General features: G+C 39.0%; 1 protein-coding gene across 2 annotated transcripts in view; it reads right to left on the reverse strand.

Moving 5' to 3' along the window:
* Nucleotides 1-2,070: 2,070 nt before the first annotated feature.
* LOC109996744 (carnitine O-acetyltransferase-like) overlaps nucleotides 2,071-19,386 on the reverse strand; it is a 30,631-nt gene continuing 13,315 nt past the window's right edge. The window contains exons 5-14 of one of the 2 annotated variants that reach the window (XM_065958953.1): nucleotides 18,602-18,764; nucleotides 18,315-18,489; nucleotides 18,040-18,218; nucleotides 11,558-11,658; nucleotides 11,327-11,452; nucleotides 10,940-11,062; nucleotides 6,835-6,970; nucleotides 5,633-5,695; nucleotides 3,578-3,715; nucleotides 2,071-3,211 (exon numbers count right to left, since the gene is read on the reverse strand). In XM_065958953.1, coding sequence (XP_065815025.1) covers nucleotides 2,984-3,211; nucleotides 3,578-3,715; nucleotides 5,633-5,695; nucleotides 6,835-6,970; nucleotides 10,940-11,062; nucleotides 11,327-11,452; nucleotides 11,558-11,658; nucleotides 18,040-18,218; nucleotides 18,315-18,489; nucleotides 18,602-18,764 — 1,432 coding nt within the window. In that variant the 3' untranslated portion in view covers nucleotides 2,071-2,983. The other variant, XM_065958954.1, reaches the window with a different exon arrangement.

Consider the following 19,386-nt stretch of genomic DNA (forward strand, 5'->3'; position numbering starts at 1 on the left):
TAAGCAGTAAATATAACACTACTATATCACTTACCGAAAAAAACTGAAGCAGCAACTTGTTGGATGGTCTGTTAACCGCACAGCAAGCCATGTATGTTGTCAGATATGTGTTAAACAAACTCTCCAAACGAAGTAAAAAAGAGGAGAAATCAGACGGATCAAGCTGTTAGCCTGCTGACCTGCTGACCTGACAGACAGATGCAGCGCGCAGAGCTGTCAATCAAATCTGACACAACCAAATATGGGCATAGCTGTTTTCCTTAATAGCATAAAATCCGATGAGTTATAAAAAAATTCACCGTCACTGTTTCTCACTCACAGACTCCACCTTGAGGCGTAGATTATGCAGCTGATTTAATTAATAACATGTCAACATCAACTGCTTGAATAATGTTGCAGTTCAAAAAATACATTAACATTAGCAACTTTGAAGATGAATTCAAAAAGATTATAAACTAAAGAATTTCAAAATGACAAGTACAACAAAAATGTGTTTCTGGGGTCCCCGATAACCAAACAATAAACATCAATGTTCTCAAGTGACCTGTCACACTCTCCCTCACTTGTCCCGACATTTTCATTATACCTCTTAAAACCTTTCTGGGCAGTTTGTTTTTTATACATAACAAACAGGATGACACTATGCCCCTGCAGTGGCAATAAGCTTGAGTTTTGTATTTATTTGCTTTGATTACATTGTTTAAGTTGAGAAGTACATTTACAATAAAAGTGCGCTATACACTACTTTTTAATTCATTATTGGATTTTGCGTATAACAATGCGATTAATCACAGGAACTCATGCGATTAACGCAATTAAAACTTTTAATCGTTGCCCAGCCCTAATTTATTTCAGTTCTTACAGGCATTAAAGGGGAAGAAACCACACGTATGTCACAGAGACGATAGAGAGAGACAAAGTGAAACCAAACAAGTGCAAGTCTAAAAAGGGGAGGAGCTCACAGAGAGAGCTCATTCTTGGTCAGACCGTCGAAAAGAGACTGGTGATGTGAAAAGCAGTTCTTTTCAGTGTACTGAATCAGTAGAATCAGTTCAGTAAAGTGATTCGTTCAAAAGATTTGTTCACTGAATTATTCAGTACTTCTCTGCAGCTCTGTCTGTGAATCAGAATTTAATAAGCTGAAACACGGCCGAACGTTTAGTTCTGCTCGCGATCGTACTGAGAACGGCCGGTGGTGAACAATAAGCCAATGAACTGAGAATTTAGTTGGATAAAGCTACAGTTTGCAAACTGAAAGCTGCTAAAACAATCATATATATTTTCCCTGAATGTTCTGTTCAGTACGTTCAGTACACAAATCACTCACTGACTAACTGACTGACTGAGAGGGAGAGAGAGAGAATCAGGACTCCTGCAGTACTACAGTTCAGTGAACAAGCGAGACTGCGAGTCACCAGCCTCAGTCACACACACACTGTACTGACTGAAACACGATGGAATTGAGACCGTCGTTAGTGGATGTAAAAACAGTCAGCTGAGTGAAATTAAGTTGGATATAAAAGCTGTTTGCAAACTGACAGCAGCTATAAAAAGCACATACATTTTCACGACACCTAAATGTTAAATACAATATTTTCTACTTCCTCGATTTTGGAGACATGAGAGGGAGAAGTAGGGGCGGGCTTTAGCGACACAGGGCTCCTGACTGACTCTGTCCTGTTGGTTCAGTCAGTTTGTATCACTGACATAAAAGGGAGAGGGAGGGCAGGCTTTCAGCGACTCTCGCGGTCTGGTGAGAGAGACATGAGACAGGAGAGAGGAGAGCGCAACTGAAGAAATTAACGACTCTTTTCAGTAAGTGATTCAGTTCAGTTCGTTCACCCAGATGATTCCTTCTTTTTGAACGAATCGTTCACAAACGACACATCACTAGAAGAGACAACATCTCTCCAGCCAGCATACACAGCCAGCTACTTATTTCTTACCTCACCTTTCAGTGTGCCTTGGCCTGAAGAAGACGTCGAAAAAGGGGTCGAAACGTTGCCTGTGGCACACAAATTTTTTTTAAAAACAAGTTTCTTTTTCTTTAAAAACAACACTTTTATTTCATTTCATTGTAAGTCCTTTTTATTTAAAAAGTTGATTTAAAAACACATTAATAAATATTTTATTTGTATTTTATATCCACTTAATAAATAATACAACAAAACATTATCAATAAATAACAAAGGCGACATCACACAAATTAAAAAAAAAAAAAGCCACAAAGATGGTGTACTTTGATGAGGGTTGGACGGAGGTCCGTTACGGCAGAAAACGCCAACGTCCCCGCCAACCCAACTGGGACCGAGGTTATGAGTTCAACCCGGGGTTGGGCCGTGCACCTCCTGTCCCTTCCATGAGACGGGCTCAGTTCCCCTACCCTAACCCAGATACCACATACAAATGTATCCACCAATCGCTTTTACACCACTTCCTGACGTCGTAGACACTCGTGGGTGGTACTGTTGGAAAGGCCATGCCCAAAAACGGGGGGTTACATCTTGGTTTCATGTCCATACCACCTTCCCATCAACACTTATTCAAATTTCAAACATGCAACCCCCTTGCATCTTGGTTAAAACCCTCTTTCCCTTTCCCCTACATGAATCATACAACCCTTTCCATCACTTGTGTTTCTTAGATGTAGCATTGAGTCATTAGTTCAGTTCAGTCACAGCAGAGCTTTAACAAAAATGATGTGTTTAACACACTTAAACATGAACACAAAACAATGTTTTTAAACATTTCAATTTAAAATAAACAGCTGAAGTTAGCCAAACAGAGAGAAGCTGGCTTCAAACACAGTTATTGATAAAACAGTATATTATAAAATAACACATTTATATGATAATTATAATGTATGACTATTGGATTTTATTTCACTGTTTTAGAATTCATTGGCCAGACTGTTAGAAACCTCACCCTGACCCTCAGGTCCAACAAATGAGATTTTGTTTTTTCAAAAACAAATATGGCTGAATTATATTCCTAGTTTTGCTCTTTCTTCCAACAGGGTCCTCATGTCCAACATGGCATCTTCCACAGCTTTAATCATCTCTGCTGAATTCTTTTCTCTGTCCGTCTCAGCATATTCAAAGCAAGACACTAAAAACTCCATGTGATCGTTTTTAATAGCGTAGTTTATGTCGTACAGTCCCAGTTCTTCAGGACTAGAACATGGAACAATGCCATTCCTGAATGCCGTAACCTTTAGAATAAGAAGAAAGCAAGTTATGTTTGTAACACAGAGATCTCTGATACATGCTCGAGATAGGGTTAGGGTTAGTTTTTGCCTTATTCCAGCCTCTGCCCTGTGATTCTGCGTGTGGGTCTTCTTTGATTTAAAACAATTTCTATTGTTTTTGAACTTTTGTATTCTGTAATATGTGTTGTCCATACAATATTGTCCATTACATTCATGCCACTAGAGTTGGTAAACTAAAATGGAATTTGAATAACTATCAATGATTATCTGAATGAACTCTCCATTTTTATTCAGGTACATAGATAAATGATATCAGGCCACAGTGAATCGAACACACTACATGAAAACGAGGTTTAAACTCGTCCTTACCTGACCAGCTATCATTTGGAAGTTGAAAGCTTTTTCATAGGCGACATCTGTGAAGATTTGAGGAGTCGAGATTTTTTCATTTGCAGCCTGCATCTGCAGACCGAGGAGATGTCCTTCAACTGCTTGTCCACGGAGGCCCTGAAAGATTGAAACAACTCAGATCACATGAAGACTTTTAGGAACTCTCTAGTTCTTGTGATTGTAGTCCGGTTGAAAATTGGGCTCTGTAGTGTTGTTTAATAACAGTATTATCTCCTGCATAGAAGTCTGATAGTGCAGACCCAGAGTAGGAGAAATGAAATGAGTGCTACTCACATAGAGAGAAACTTATTTCAAACCAGTATAAAACTTGATGAAAACGTCTAGCTTGCCACCGCAACAGCAAGCTAGACACTTCTCTCCCTCTTCTTCAAGACAACACTTGGAGAAGAGGGAGAGATAACCACCGGACTTCTGTGCCTGGAGTTTGAGAGCTTTGGGCAGTGTCTTGGTGAGTTAGCGGCGATAAGCTAGCATGGCTAGTCATATTAGCCTGTGTCATTAGCAACACGAGGCGCCACAGGAAGCTAGTGCTTTCATTCTGATGTGTGAAGTTCACTTATAACTCATGTTTAAGATGTTTAAAAGCTTTAATGAAGCATATTTTTGAGTAAATAAGCCACAGATAAATATTTTATTTTGCCCTGTTTTGAATATTTTGTATTGATTTAAATACATATACAGTGTGCTGCTATTGCATGCACAGCAAGTGTAAAAATAATTTCTAGTGAAGAATTTGCACTCATGGAATAGAGGTACACATTTCATGCATTTGTTAAAATGTTAAATATTCTTTATTTCAGGGGTTAAAAATGTAATTCATGATTGAGGTAAGAATGATGGTAAATGGTAAATGGACTTGAGTTTATATAGCGCTTTTGTAGTCTTCCAACTACTCAAAGCACTTTTACACTGCATGTCACACCTACTACTGATGGTAGTGATCACTATGTAGTGTATCAGAAGTAACTAATCCCATTCATACGCCACCACTGTAGCAGGGGGAGCAATTCAGGGTTAAGTGTCTTGCCAAAGGACACATCGGACATGTTGCTCAGCTGGGGATTGAACCCTCGACCTTCCAGTTGAGAGGTGACGACTCTACCAACTGAGCCACAGCCGCCCTGTGGTGATGATAAAACAATTTGATAACAAATACTGTACAGTTAAATATATTTTATGTATTTAATCATTATTGTGTTGCAGTAATGATATTGAGAGTTTGAATTTAATCTCATTATGGCCATAGAGACTGAGAATTTGATAACTTGAGAAGTAATAGCCCTGTTTCTGTACAGGCTAGGTTTTTGAGGTATCCTGAAACCTTCATAGATTGGATGTGGATTCTCCTTGATGAAGGAGATGGCGAGCCGACCCTGAACCTGTGAGGAGGATGTGGATTCTCCTTGACGAAGGAGATGGCGAGCCAACCCTGAACCTGTGAGGAGGAAACCAAAATTTCTTCCATCCCATCACTTGAGTGTACCAGTGTGGTAGGACTGTTGAAGCCAGACTTAAGACCACCTGACTTTTGGATCTTTCAAAATAAGAGCTCTTGAACTGAATGACATTGACCTATCTGACTAAATCTTGACTTGACTTCAACACAAGAACATTCAAACTTTAAAGGAGAACTACAAGAACTTTCAACTCTTAAAAGAGACCTTTTCAAGGGATCTGTGTTTATTTGTTGTTTATGTACACTGTAAACATTTTGGTTACACTGAATGCCCGTTAATGCTGCATTTAATATTTCAAAAGCATTTCGTGCTTGTTTAAAGGAGACATTTTGTTTCAATATATATCTTTCATTTAAAGTACATTGTGGCTCCAGTTCTTATTGTGTCTGTCAAATTACTTTTAAACCCCTCCTGAGAACCTAGACACTGGTCCATTACATATTTGAATATACACTGTTATCCCAACATGATCTTCATGAAATGTTTAGAACTCCACAGAGAACTTGAAACGTTCTGCTAAAAGATAGAAAGGTAGAAAGATGAATATTGAACTCACCAGGTGAATGTTCCTTTTGTGAACTTTTAGAGCTTTCTCCAACAGATCGAGTTTCTCCGAGTTCTGTTCAACAGAAGAGAAACAACACTTATCTCTAACTGTATATTAATCACCCTAACATTAATAATATCAATGTAACTTTAAACATGAATCATTTTAAAATAACTTTATAGACTCTGTGCTAATGAATAAATAATGTGCTTGATTGCAGTAGTGGGATCAGGTGTGCAGGAGTTGGACTGCAGCTGCAAACCAACTCTACAAACATTGAGCTCCTACTCCTCCGCCCTGCCAGATCGTAAACTCAGTTTACTCGGTAAGTCTTGTTCCAGCCATTCTGAATCTTCTTTACCAACTTTATACAAATTACTCCCACTTCTACTCCTTTGCCTGCAGCTATTCTCTGCTCAACTCCATTCCACTACTTCATCTACTCGATTCCACCTGTATCAGCACATATCTCTGGATCTCTGGACTCGAACCCCCCTGCAAACTCACCTGCCTTACTCTGCTCCATTCCCACAGAGTGCTGTCATGATTTGGTCAGGTTTTGTTTTGTTTTAGATCTTCTTCTTGTAGTTTTTCTTACTGTATTCTTCCCTAGTGTTGCTTGTGTCCATTGAGTTTCTTTGAATGTTTCCTAGTTTGGTCTTTGGTGTTTCCTGATTTATTTTGTGATTTGTAATCCTAGTGTGGGTTAGGGTAGGGTTGGTTCTACATTATGTATGGTTCAATTCTTGAGTTCTCTGTGTGTTCAGTATTTAGATTGTAGTTCTCCAGTGTTTTTTGTCTTGTGTTCATTCCTGCCTCTATGTTTCCCTCCAGTGTGATTGCCCTCAGTGTCTTCACCTGTGTCATTAGTCTCTGTGTTTCTTCCCTTCTGTGTCAGATCAATGTTAGTTGTTGTATGTAGTTTGTAGTTGTCGTGTTTGGATGCCAGTTGTTTCCCAGTGTCTAGTTACCTGTGCTTACCAGTTTTTGACAGTTTTGGATTTGAATTTAAGTAACTTTTTGTTTGCCTTTTGTTTAATAATTAGTTTCAGTTTAATTCTGCACTTGGGTCCACCTCTTTTGTTTTTCAACTTGACCGTGACAATTGTATTGTTTTAAAATCTTCATCTGAACCTATACCTGCCTCTGTTGGTTCTTAAAACCAGCACAGAATACTTTAAAAATACATTTTCAGTTTCCTTCTGTCAGACCTGTATTTTGGAGTCATTGAAGGCTTTGACAAAGGTGGTGGAAGCATTTGAAGTTACGTTGATGATTCCTAAACGTCCCTGTTTGTACAGTCGCAGAGTAACAGGTTCAAGGGCGAGACCAATCTGTTTGTGCATCCTGATGAGAGAAGACAGATATTTTAACAAACAAAACATGTCAACCAGTCTGAGTTCCCTAACTTTATGTTTCTCTCCAGTTTGATTAAGATGATAACAACCTTGGAACCCATTGGCAATCATAATCTACAATAATCTGACAGACCATATTTGGTTCTGGGAATAGACATGCATTTCTCTGTAATTTTGATGGCGCCAGAGGTTAGTGTTGGTCCGACTTTTAAACAAGACTTGTCCAATATGTCATGGAGTAGTTGAATTAATCTGTTGAATCGAAGTTGAACATTAGTATTTAAGTGTTTCAACTGCTTCACTTTCTATTCCTTCAGCAGTATGAACCTGAAAAAGAAAATGATTTTCATTCACATTAATGGCTCTTAAATTTGACATCATGATGCAGATTAGTGTCTGAGGGGACTTGAAGCTGTTGGTTGTTTCCTCCTGTTAAGAGATCAATCAATCTTTATTTGTATAGTGACGATTCATAACAAGTGTTATCTGGAGACACTTAAAAAGCAGGTAAAAGACCTTACTCTGAATTTGTTTCATTTGGGGGGCAGGGGGTTGTGTTTGTTTTCTGTTTTTCTAAATTGTTTTTGTTATTATTACCTCAACAAATAATACCAATTGTTTCAATAAGATATATTACAAGTGAATAGGCACTGGATTAGTGTGTTCTTTATATAACTATTTTCCTTTAGTATAAATACTTATTATATATACAGTATGTGGTTAGTGACGGAGATTTACAGATAGATATATGCAGTAATACGATGTACTGCATATGCACAGGGGGGGGGGGGGGGGGAGAGAGAAATTAGAACTCAACATGCCAGTTTCCCCGTGACTCTAAGCCAGTGGTTCTCAAACTATACCGAAATCTCCACAATATTAGAAAAAAAAAACCTTTTATAAAAAATATTTTTTGTCCTACTTTTATCTTATCTGTCTTGTATCTATTGGGTTGTATTTATATCAAATGTGTTTCCCCTCTAAATTAATCTAGTTTTTGCAACAAACAACTTTAATCTTCTCAATTTATGCTCGCGCACGTGCAAAGACATAAACACCATGGAGTACGCCTCGCGTTTTGAAAAGTTCCACTCCATATTCTGTTATTTATAGGAGTTGAGTACTGAATCAACAGAAAGCAGCTGTAGGTCTACATTAACAGATATTCTGTTATTTGTAGGAGTTCAGTACTGAATAAACAGAAAGCAGCTGTAGGCCTACATTAACAGATATTCTGTTATTTATTGGAGTTTAGCACAGAATCAGTGGCAAGCAGCTGTACATTCACATTTTTAAAACGGAGCCAGGAGATGCTTCCATTGTGATGCATTTACAAGAGTGTAAGGACAGTGTTTCACCCTCTCTCTCTCTCTCTCTCTCTCTTGCTCAGAAGCTGATGTGATTCTGCTCTATTTTGCTGTCTTAACTATGCACAGGAGTCAAGAAGGATTTTTTTTAAAGGGAATTTTTTTGCTATGTTGAACGCGGAGCCTTATAATACAGAGGCTCTGGTTGCACGGAGCTTGCATTCTCTCACTCGCTGACTCTCTCTCTCTCTCGCACGCACGCAGCAATTTTATGAAAAAATGAAAAATTAAATAAGAACAGGCCAAAAATATACTTGGGCCCAGGTATCATCTTTGTGTGGGAAACACTGGAGATTAAATATTCTCAAACAGGTTGTTTGGTATGAAGTTGTCATTTTTATTGTGCTGCACTTTTTTTGATTTGAGCAAATGTCAGTGTTGTGTGGAGTTTAAGTGCCAGTTCTAGCACCAGCCCTTAGTAGGCCTACAGCGTGGCTGCCAACAGTCAATAATAAATCATATTCTTTTTATGAATTAATTTGCCTCCTGTGTAAAATGTGTGTAGAAAATAGGCCTACCGTGTATTTTAACGTCTACCATAATGGTGGTACTAGGAGAGCCAAATATTTTTAGAGGTGGTATGCAGTCTAAAACGTTTGAGAACCACTGCTCTAAGCCTATAGCAGCATAACTAGGAGCTGGTCTACACCAGCGCCAGCCCTAACTATAAGATTTATCAAACAGGAAAGTTTTAAGTCTATTCTTAGAAATACAGATTGTGTCTGCCTTTGGGACCCCGGCTGGAAGATGATTCCAGAGGAGAGGATAACTGAAGGCTCTACCTCCCATAGTACATTTAGAGACTGTACCACGAACAGGCCTGATAACTGAAGGCTTTACCTCCCATAGTACATTTAGAGACTGTAGGTAGCACGAGCAGGGCTGACAACCGAAGGCTCTACTAGGCCTGGGTGATATGACAAATAATGTTATCACAATAAAAAAAATAATATCAGTCGATATCAATAATTATCACGATAATTGTCAATCATTATTTCTTTCACATTTAAAAGCAGATTTTTGCTCCTGAGTGAAAGTTGAAGAAACCAGATGGTTGATCATGATTTAATTATTCTTTATTGTCAGAAAATGACAAACTAAAATTAAACAGGAACATTTCACCATCATAAGCTCAGTGAACTTAGCTGGAAACACTGATATGACAGTTTGCTGCTGGTGAGTCACACTTACGGGCCCCTGCTTACTGAGGGTCCACACCTTACACTGTTTATAATATTTACAATACGGTCCACACTAAAACTTGTTTGGGAAGTTTGGACACTTCTTTCCTTCTGTGTTCTAACGGGTAATGATGTTTCAGATCGGGGCTTTTTTAGCTGCACTCGTCTTTGGCACAGTTAACATTAACAGAGCACTTTACTCTATTTTTTGTTCTAGTAGTTTCATCGACAATGTTTTCTCCTGCTTTGAGCCAGTACACTCACTGTTTTATTCAGTGCTGCTATCGCTAATTTTGGCTGTGTTTCATTTCCGCCCCGAACATCTGTAAGCCCACCTTCCCATACCCCTGTGACATGATCAGCTAATTATCGTTATCGTTTTATCGCCCAGGCCTAGGCTGTAGGTACCACAAGCAGGCCTGATAACTGAAGGCTCTACCTCCCATAGTACATTTAGAGACCGTAGGTACCACAAGCAGGCCTGATAACTGAAGGCTCTACCTCCCATAGTACATTTAGAGACTGTACCACAAACAGGCCTGATAACTGAAGGCTCTATTTCCCATAGTAAATTTAGAGACTGTAGATACCACTAGCAGGCCTGATAACTGAAGGCTCTACCTCCCAGAATTGGTCCAAGCACTGAACCTTGCGGCACTAGAGGACTTATCATTAACATGTACAAACTGAGATCGATCTGATAAATAGTTTTTAAACCAACTTCAGTCCCTGTAATTCCAAGTAAATGTTCAAGTCTGTATAATAGGATTTGATGGTCAATCGTGTCAAAAGCACTTAGATCCAACAAGACGAGCACAGAGAGAAGTCCCCTGTCTGAAGCTAGAAGTAGATCGTTTTTTAACTTTGACTAGTGCAGTATCAGTGCTATGGTGGACTCTAAATCCTGATTGAAACTCCTCAAATAAACTGTTGTCATGGAGAAAGTCCCACAGCTGATTAGCTACCACTTTCTCCAGGATCTTTGAGATAAAAGGAAGGTTGGATATAGGCCTATAGTTAGCTAGAGTTCCTGAATCTAGAATAGGTTTTTTTAAGTAGAGGTTTGATTACAGCTACTTTAAATGACTGTGGTACATAGTCTGCCAGTAAAGACATATTGATCGTATCTCATATAGAGTTGGACGCAGAAGTAATTGAATTTAGTTCTGAAAGGTTGATTGGAAAAAAAGAGTTGAGGTTAATATCAGGTCCTGGAACTGTTTCTGCCATATCAGAGGTATCTGCACCAGGTAAGGGCAGGAGGTTACCAATTTTGTCTCTGATGTCTAGAATTTTGTTGTTAAAAAAGCTCATGAAATCATTACTGCTGAGGGCACAAAGGTGTTTAATAAATAAAATTCTAACATTGACAAAGACAGTCAGTCTCTTTGTGCCTTCTTAGTGACTCACCTGAAGTACGCCAGCTGTGCCGCCATCTGCACGAAACCATCAGGACTGGTCTTCAGGGACTTAAGAAGGTTTTTACCAAAGTGCTCAAACACTTTGTTCTTCAGATCAAAACCTCTGGCCAACCTGTCGGTATGAGATTTTTCTATATTAGACAGAAATGTATTCAGATCTGTGTGCTCATTTGTGAGTTTAAACATGGAATTATATTATAATTGTTCATATTTATCTTACACATACAGTATATCATACAGATGATGAATTTATGAACACAATCATAACCTGCAGTGAAATCTTTAAGAATGTATGCTTCATGTAGCAGTTTCACCTAGCATCACAAGCTAACAGAAATGATAACATCAGCTTTTTGTTTGTATTTCTGTCTCTCACATGTCCAAGTGCTTTTTGGCCTCTTCGATCTCCTTCTTGATCTCAGGTGTGATGTTGAACTTGAGTTTTTGGGGATGAGGTAAATCTTTGACAGGAGAAACGACTGTACTTGGCTTTTCTTCTTTCCTACGCAGCAGAGAAAACAACTCAGAATCTAACATGACATATTTTAAAAACATTGAAGAAAACTAATGTTTTAAAGGTCGTTTTTTAAGTTTTTCCTTGACTTACATGTAATCAACCATGAATTCAAGAACTTCCACCCCAACAATCCCATCAGCCACTGCATGCATGGTTTGGAGCCCGCTTGTCCCGTCCACTCCAACAATTAACTGTTCAAAATAAGTAGAACTTATATCAAAATGATTTCAATCATTTAGGATTCAAGATTAACATTATTTATCCCACAAGGCAAGACATTTGTCTTTGGCTCTTCACCCATGGTGCAGCCATGAAAATAAAATCAAAGATTAACATAACAATTAGTACCTCTTAAGATATAAATGAACTACTGTAAATTAAGTTAATTTACTTAGGTTCAGGAACTGAACAACATTTAACCACACCTTCAATCACTTAACAAGCCTACTTATACCCAGCCATCCCACTCCTTCCTGTTTGTCTTAGTTCTTCCAGGACACGTTGACAGACTCTGCATCACGCTGAAAAGCTGATTGCATTATTTTAAAAAAAACCTTCACAAAAAAAATACTGGGATCCCGAACTTCAGTTGCACAACGCTGAGAAAGACCTGATTGACGAACAGTTCGAAACCGTTCATCATCCACCCATGGAGCAGCAGTAAGACATCAGTCCAGCATGCCAGCAGAGCAGTTTGCAGTCCCTGCTCAACATAATGCTGCCCCGCCATGTTCAATCAAAGTTAAATCTCACTAACTCCCAGCAGATCCCAGGCCACATCTCTACCATCATCAAGACACCTAAACCGAAAAAGCCACAGGCATAGCCACAGCAACTGGAACCAAACTTCTCGCCATTCTCACCAAGCAGAAGCCTAGTTCTCAAAACAAGTTCGACATTAGAGGCTTGACGGTCGTTTGGCTCCGACAGTTCTTGAAAACTAATGGCCTTCCTACAGTTCTCCAATTCACTTAGCAGACGCTTTTATCCAAAGCGACGTACATCAGAGAGTAAGTACAACACAAGCAAGGATCTAGAAAAAAGGGAACAATGTCAGTAAGAGCAAACGATCAGCTTTGAGTCCGATTGGACACACAGGCGCTGACAGGCATTGCACAGAGGCAAAGCACAACATTGATGGCAGTTCTTGAGAGCTCTAATCAGTATAGAAACCATCAAGTCGTCGTTATCAAACAAAAACCATCATCATTACCATCATTATCATCATCAATAATATCGAGCTCATCATCATTAAGATAGTAGGTATTCATGAAAGAGCTGGGTCTTTAGCTTTTTCTTAAAGGTGCAGAGGGACTCTGCAGATCGAATGGAGTTTGGAAGTTCATTCCACCACCGGGGGGTGACAGAGGAAAAGAGTCTAGTCAGAGACTTAGGACTCTGTTGCGTTTTAGGAAGGTTGAAGACCAGTCGTGTTGCTGCATTTTGTATTATCTGCAGGGGTTTGATAGTGCATGTAGGAAGACCTGCCAGTAGAGAGTTGCAATAGTCGATGTGTGATATCACAAGAGCCTGTACCAGGAGCTGTGTAGCATGTTCTGACAGGTGAGGTCTGATTTTCCTGATGTCGTACAGGGCAAATCGACATGACAGGGCAATCAAGGCTACTTGAACCTTAAAAGTTAGCTGGTCATCAATCATGACACCCAGGTTCCAGGCAGACTTTGTGGGCATGAGTTTGGTTGTTCCAAGCTGGATATTGATCTGTGGTTGCATAGAGGGACTGGCGGGGATGGCAAGGAGCTCAGTCTTTAAAAGATTGAGTTGAAGGTGGTGTTCATTCAACTATTTAGAGATATCAGCATGCATGACGAGATTCTTGCTGAGACTTTAACATCGTCTGGCGGGAATGACAGGAAGAGCTGGGTATCGTCAACATAGCCGTAGTATGAGAAGCCATGAGAGCGGATTATTGAACTACGTGAGCTTGTGTATATGGAGAAGAGAAGGGGACCAAGCCCTGACCCTTGAGGTACCCCTGTGGATAAGCTGTGCGCTTTGGACACTTCTCCCTTCCATGACACTCTAAAGGATCACCCAGAGAGGTAGTACACGAACCAGCAGAGGGCAGATCCTGAGATGCCAAGTTCAGGGAGCGTGGATAGGAGGATTTGATGGTTGACTGTGTCAAAGGCAGCAGACAGGTCTAGCAGTAATAGAACTGAGGACTGACCCGCAGCTCGTAGCGATTCTGTTACTGACAGTAGTGCAGTTTCAGTAGAGTGGCCTCGCTTAAAGCCTGACTGATTTGGGTCAAACAGATCGTTTCTGGACAGGAACTCAGAGACTTGCTTAAAGACTGTGCACTCAAGTATTTTTGACAGAAAGGGCAGAAGAGAAACCGGTCGGTAGTTTTCAACCTGGGCTGGGTTTAGTGTGGGTTTTTTGAGCAGAGGGGTGACCCAAGCTTGCTTGAATGCCGTGGGGAACACACCCGTTGACAGAGAGGAGTTGATGATATGCTTAAGTGCATCATTAAGCAGAGAGGAAATGGTCTGCAGGAGGCTTGATGGTATTGGGTCCAGAGGACAGGTGGTGGGCCGAGAGTCTAGCACAAGCTTAGAGACTTCGTCCTCGGTCAGAGAGGAGAATGAGTCGAGTGAGACACTTTTGGTTGGGGCCTTTGGGCTGAGTTGGTCAGGCCCATAATGGGTTGATCTTTATTTCATGACTGAGAGAGTGGCTAAAAGTCTAAAGTGGACTAAACTAACATTTTATGACCAAGGGGAAAAAGCAGGGACATTATTGGCTTGGAGGATAAAGAAAATGCAGGCTGACAGAGCAATTAATAGTATTAAATCACTCTACAAGTCAGAATGTACAGGAAATAGAGAAGCCCAGGATACTTTTCTTGACCAGCTACAATTTCAGACTCTATCAGAGGAGGAAAAAATAACACTAGATAACCCACTAACAACAGATGACCTTTGTGAAGCTATAGGAGATATAAATAGTGGTAAAGCACCTGGGTCTGATGGGCTACCAATAGAGTTCTATAAAACACAAGACAACTTGTTCAACCACTTCTTGACATGTATCTAGAATCACTTGGTTTAGGAACACTCCCAGATTCATTGAGACTAGCCACAATAACCCTTGTACTAAAACCAAACAAGCCTCCAACCGAATGCTCGTCTTACAGGGGAATTAGTTTAATGGGATGTGACACAAAGATACTTTGCAAGGCACTTTCTAGGAGACAAAATATCTCCCTAAATTGGTTATTGATGATCAACAAGGTTTTGTAAAATAAAGACAGGGTTATCAAAACATTAAACGAGTACTAAATATATTACGAGAGACATAATGCAAAAGACACAGCAATGCTATCTGTAGATGCATGTCAAGCATTTGATAGAATAGAATGGGACTACGTTTTTGAATTACTTCCAAGATACAGGGTAGGTGAAATGTTTCTCAAATGGATTTGTTTATTGTACACAAACCCTACTGCACAAATCCTAACTAATAGTAACATCTCAAGGCCCTTTAATTTACAGCGATCAACCAGGCAGGGTTGACACCTGTCTCCATTACTATTTGCGCTGGCAATAGAACCCTTAGCCATGGAGGTTAGAGAGCACATAGGGATATCAGGTGTTACCATCGGAGGGAAAGATCATCTTTTTCATTATATGCTGATGACATCATATTTTTCCTGACAAATTTCCTGTTCAACTTCCAAATCTTAGATTGTACTACATGGCTGCCCAGCTAACTTCAGCATCACATTACTTTTGCCCGACAACACCTCTAGCTTGGGTAGATATCGAGCAAAATTCCATTCCGGATTTACCTTTATACGTTTATTTATATTCTTCAGATATTAAAACACTGAAAAAATTAACAAAAATTCCCCTTCTAAGAAATACAATTACAGTTTGGCATGTTGCACATAAACATGTAGGTGATTTGTCTCATTGTCTCAATTTACTCCTATTTGGGATAATGAAAAGTTTATACCCGGTAGAAAGGACGGAGGATTATAATTATGGAGTATGAAAGGTATTCAGGAAGTAAAGGATCTTTATGTGGATGGAGTTTTGCTTACTTTCAATCAATTATGTGAGAAGTATCAAATACCCAAAAAACATTTCTTTAAATATTTACAGTTAAAAAACTTTATGCCCAAGTCTGGGCAGATTATGTGTATTCCACCTTTAACAGAAATAGAGAAGATAACCCTGGATAATTTGGAAAAAAAGGGTAAAATCTCTAAATATTACAATGTATTAATGTCTAATGCCAAAGAGTCAACACTAGACAAACTAAATGCATGGAGAAATGACATTCAAGAAGATATTGATGAAGCAGACTGGAATGATGCTTGTTTAAAGGCACAGAAACAGACAATAAATACAAGATTGAAATTACTTCAATATAAATGGAGTATAATATAATAATATAATAGTATGTACATAACTCATATGTCTGCTAATATTCCAGATGTTTGTACTAAATGTGTCAATGGAAAAAGGTACTCTTATTCACTGTCTATGGAAATGTCCAAAGATTCACTTGTAAAATGTTTGTCAGAGGTTTTTAAAACAAAAATTCCTTTAAATGTCAAACTCTGTGTGCTTGGAATATTTCTAGAGGACTTTACACAAACGCACAAACAGACCAAACTTCTGGACTTTAGAATTCTACAAGCAAGGCGAGCTATTGCACTATGTTGGAAAAGTATGGACGCTCCTACATTGAGAATGTGGATAAAGGAACTTTCAGAGTGTATTGGCTTGGAGAGACTAACGTACATTGCTAAAGAGATTTTGTCCAGCTCTGGGAACCACATATGAACATTATAGAATCCAGGAATATAGGCTTCACCTGAACAGAAATTGTAATATATATATATATAATATATATATATATTTTTTTTTTTACCTAAAAATGTGTGCAAGTTGAGTGTGGGCATGTGAGTTTGTGTCATTTGTCGATACATGTATGGGTTTAAGGTCTGAAACTGTTTAACTGTTACTGTATGTTTCCTTTGTGTTTATAAAAAATGCCAATAAAAAAAATAAATAATATGTATCCTATATAATGTTCTGCAAGGTTTACCATGTGCAGTTTCTGTGCAGCTCTTTTGCTCTTTTTATAACCATCTGTTTTCTCTGCATGGAGTTTTCACTCCGTCTAGCTACAGCACAGTAGTTGAGCTCTCAACCTTGTGATGTAGAGACCCTCGTCCTCTTCCCTCGAGTCCCGCTGCCCACCTCAGCTGGTCTCTCTTAACTTTAATTGAGGAGTATTTTCAATCTGTCCACCGCTCCACAAACTTAATTTACTGAACAATATACCCGCATTTTCTTTAAATGAACCTTTGTGATCATGACAGAGAAAAGATGTTAAAAAGTGGCGCTGCCAGCCTGGTCAGCATCGCAATGAATACCAGCACAGCTTGCAATATACAATGAATGATGAAATGAAATGAATTTTCAATTGCTTCAGGTTGCAATTGATGCAGGTCAATAGGACGCTATGGAGGACTAAAAGTGCCAAAATGAAATATATAAATATATAATTAATTAAATCATTTAATGTGTCATCAATTATTTAATATTGGAAATAAATCAACATATATATAAATAAATATCTAATTATTTAATTAATTAAATGCATGTGTTATTAAATAATTATTTTAATTCGTCATTCATTATTTAAAATTGGTAATATATATATATAAATAAATAAATGATTTATAAAATATATAAATAATTAAATAAATGTTTAAATAATTATTTAAAATGTTCATTCATTCTATGTAAAAACACATCTATTTATTCCACTATTTATTTAATTATTTCATGTTTCCTGCTCCAGCAGTGCATCATGAAATAATTTTATCTGTCATCCTCTCCCATCAAACTCAGTGGGTGGGATTAACGCTGATCGAGTCACAAACCATTGCTTTGGTCTGCAGGGTTGCCAGACTAGGCTGTTTCCCGCCAAACAAACAAAGACATTTAAATAATTACTTAATTATTTAATTACACATGCATTTAATTAATTAAATAATTAGATATTTATTTATATATTTGTTGATTTATTTCCAATATTAAATAATTGATGACACATTTAATGATTTAATTAATTAGATATTTATGTATTTCATTTTGGCACTTTTAGTCCTCCATACACGCAGCCAACTTTTGAGATGAAAAAACCAATAGGCTATTATTGTATTTAATTTTTTATTTGTTTACATTTTGGCAAGTCAGGCGATTTCTTTGATGGGTAGTCTGGCTCATTTTGGGTAGGCCTAGGCATTGGCCTATAGCGTTGGTCCATCCAGACAGATGGTGCAGATGCTGCTCTGGATGGCGTACAATGCCTGTATGTTGATTTCATCTAAACACATGAGATGATGCTGCCTAGGCACAAAAAGTGTGTGTGTGTGTGTGTGTGTGTGTGTGTGTGTGTGTGTGTGTGTGTGTGTGTGTGTGTGTGTGTGTGTGTGTGTGTGTGTGTGTGTGTGTGTGTGTGTGTGTGTGTGTGTGTGTGTGTGTGTGTGTGTGTGTGTGTGTGTGTGTGTGTGTGTACCATCTGACCTGTGCACCCTTGTCAAACCAGCGGTTGGAGCTGTTCCAGTTACTTCCTTCTCCGTGCAACATCTGCGTCATCCCTTTGCTGCATTGACTGTTGTTGGCCACAGGGGGCGTCGGTCCATCCAGACAAATGGTGCAGATGCTGCTCTGGATGGCGTACAATGACTGTTTGTTGGTTTCATCTACACACGAGAACACACAAGTTGTATCTTCAGACGATGCTGTTGTGTAGCTATCAATGTAGATGTTTGTTAGGTGTTAGGGTTGTTATTTGTCACCTTTGACAAGGTCCTCATAAACTCTCCCCCAGATGTCTCTGCGTTGAGAGGTTAGGATGCCAACAGGTTCCTGGTCGGGCTGTACTGCTGAGTTACAGATTCTCTCCATCTGAACACAGAGCTCGTCCTTACTCAGCTTAGACCTGTCACTGTGGTACACGTCCATCTTGAAGAACTGGAATCACACACAAACTGCATCACAAACTCCTCTAACTGTAACAGTGTGATGATAATCTGGAGCTTGCATTCAAAAGGTTTCATAAAAAAAAGAGACAGGTGTTGCTCACCTGACCATTGTGAACCACGCTCATATGTATGGGGGGGTTGGGGTTTTTCAAGAAGAACAGTAGAGAATCGACCTCCGGATGTGGGATCCTACTGGATCCGAGTAAGCCGTCATGTTGGGACATACACAGCGGGAACCCTTGTATAGACGCATGAAGTCTACCACTGCAAAAACATTCAATCGATTAATATCCTGTGCTGTTGATCAAAAACAATAAATGAATTAACTCTGATAATGAAAATCACTTAATGGACCAATATGTCACTCTGACACCTAGTGATTAAAAGTGCTACTGAAGTTCAAATTCAAAACATTGGAGGGAGCTGTCTGCCCCTTCTCCCTCCTCTCTAAAGAAATGCTGTCTCAGTCTAACTTTCAGTCAACCTAACGACAGGCTGGACAAAACATTACACCGCGCCCACCTGTCAATCAGGTCAGCTACACGCCTTATTGTGAAAAACTCTTATCCTTCATCAAATCAAAACTGATGAGTCATCAAAACATTCACCCCCCCGTACAGTGTGTGCCGATCGAGACATGAGCCAAATAAGCAAATAAAATAAATATTTTTATTAACAATAAAGCATCACATCTTCATCTTAATCACATATTACATAGATTTACATTTTCCCCCGCACACAAAATAAACACATTCACCCTCTAACAACCTCCCACCCCATCAACACATTCCTCCAGACTTGTATACAAGGCACAGCAGTCTTAAATCACTGACTAGATGAGTTATCAACATGGCAAATCAAACACACAGTAAACAGATACACACAG

The sequence above is a fragment of the Labrus bergylta genome, chromosome 9 (assembly GCF_963930695.1).
Source record: "Labrus bergylta chromosome 9, fLabBer1.1, whole genome shotgun sequence".
Classification (NCBI taxonomy): Eukaryota; Metazoa; Chordata; class Actinopteri; order Labriformes; family Labridae; genus Labrus; species Labrus bergylta.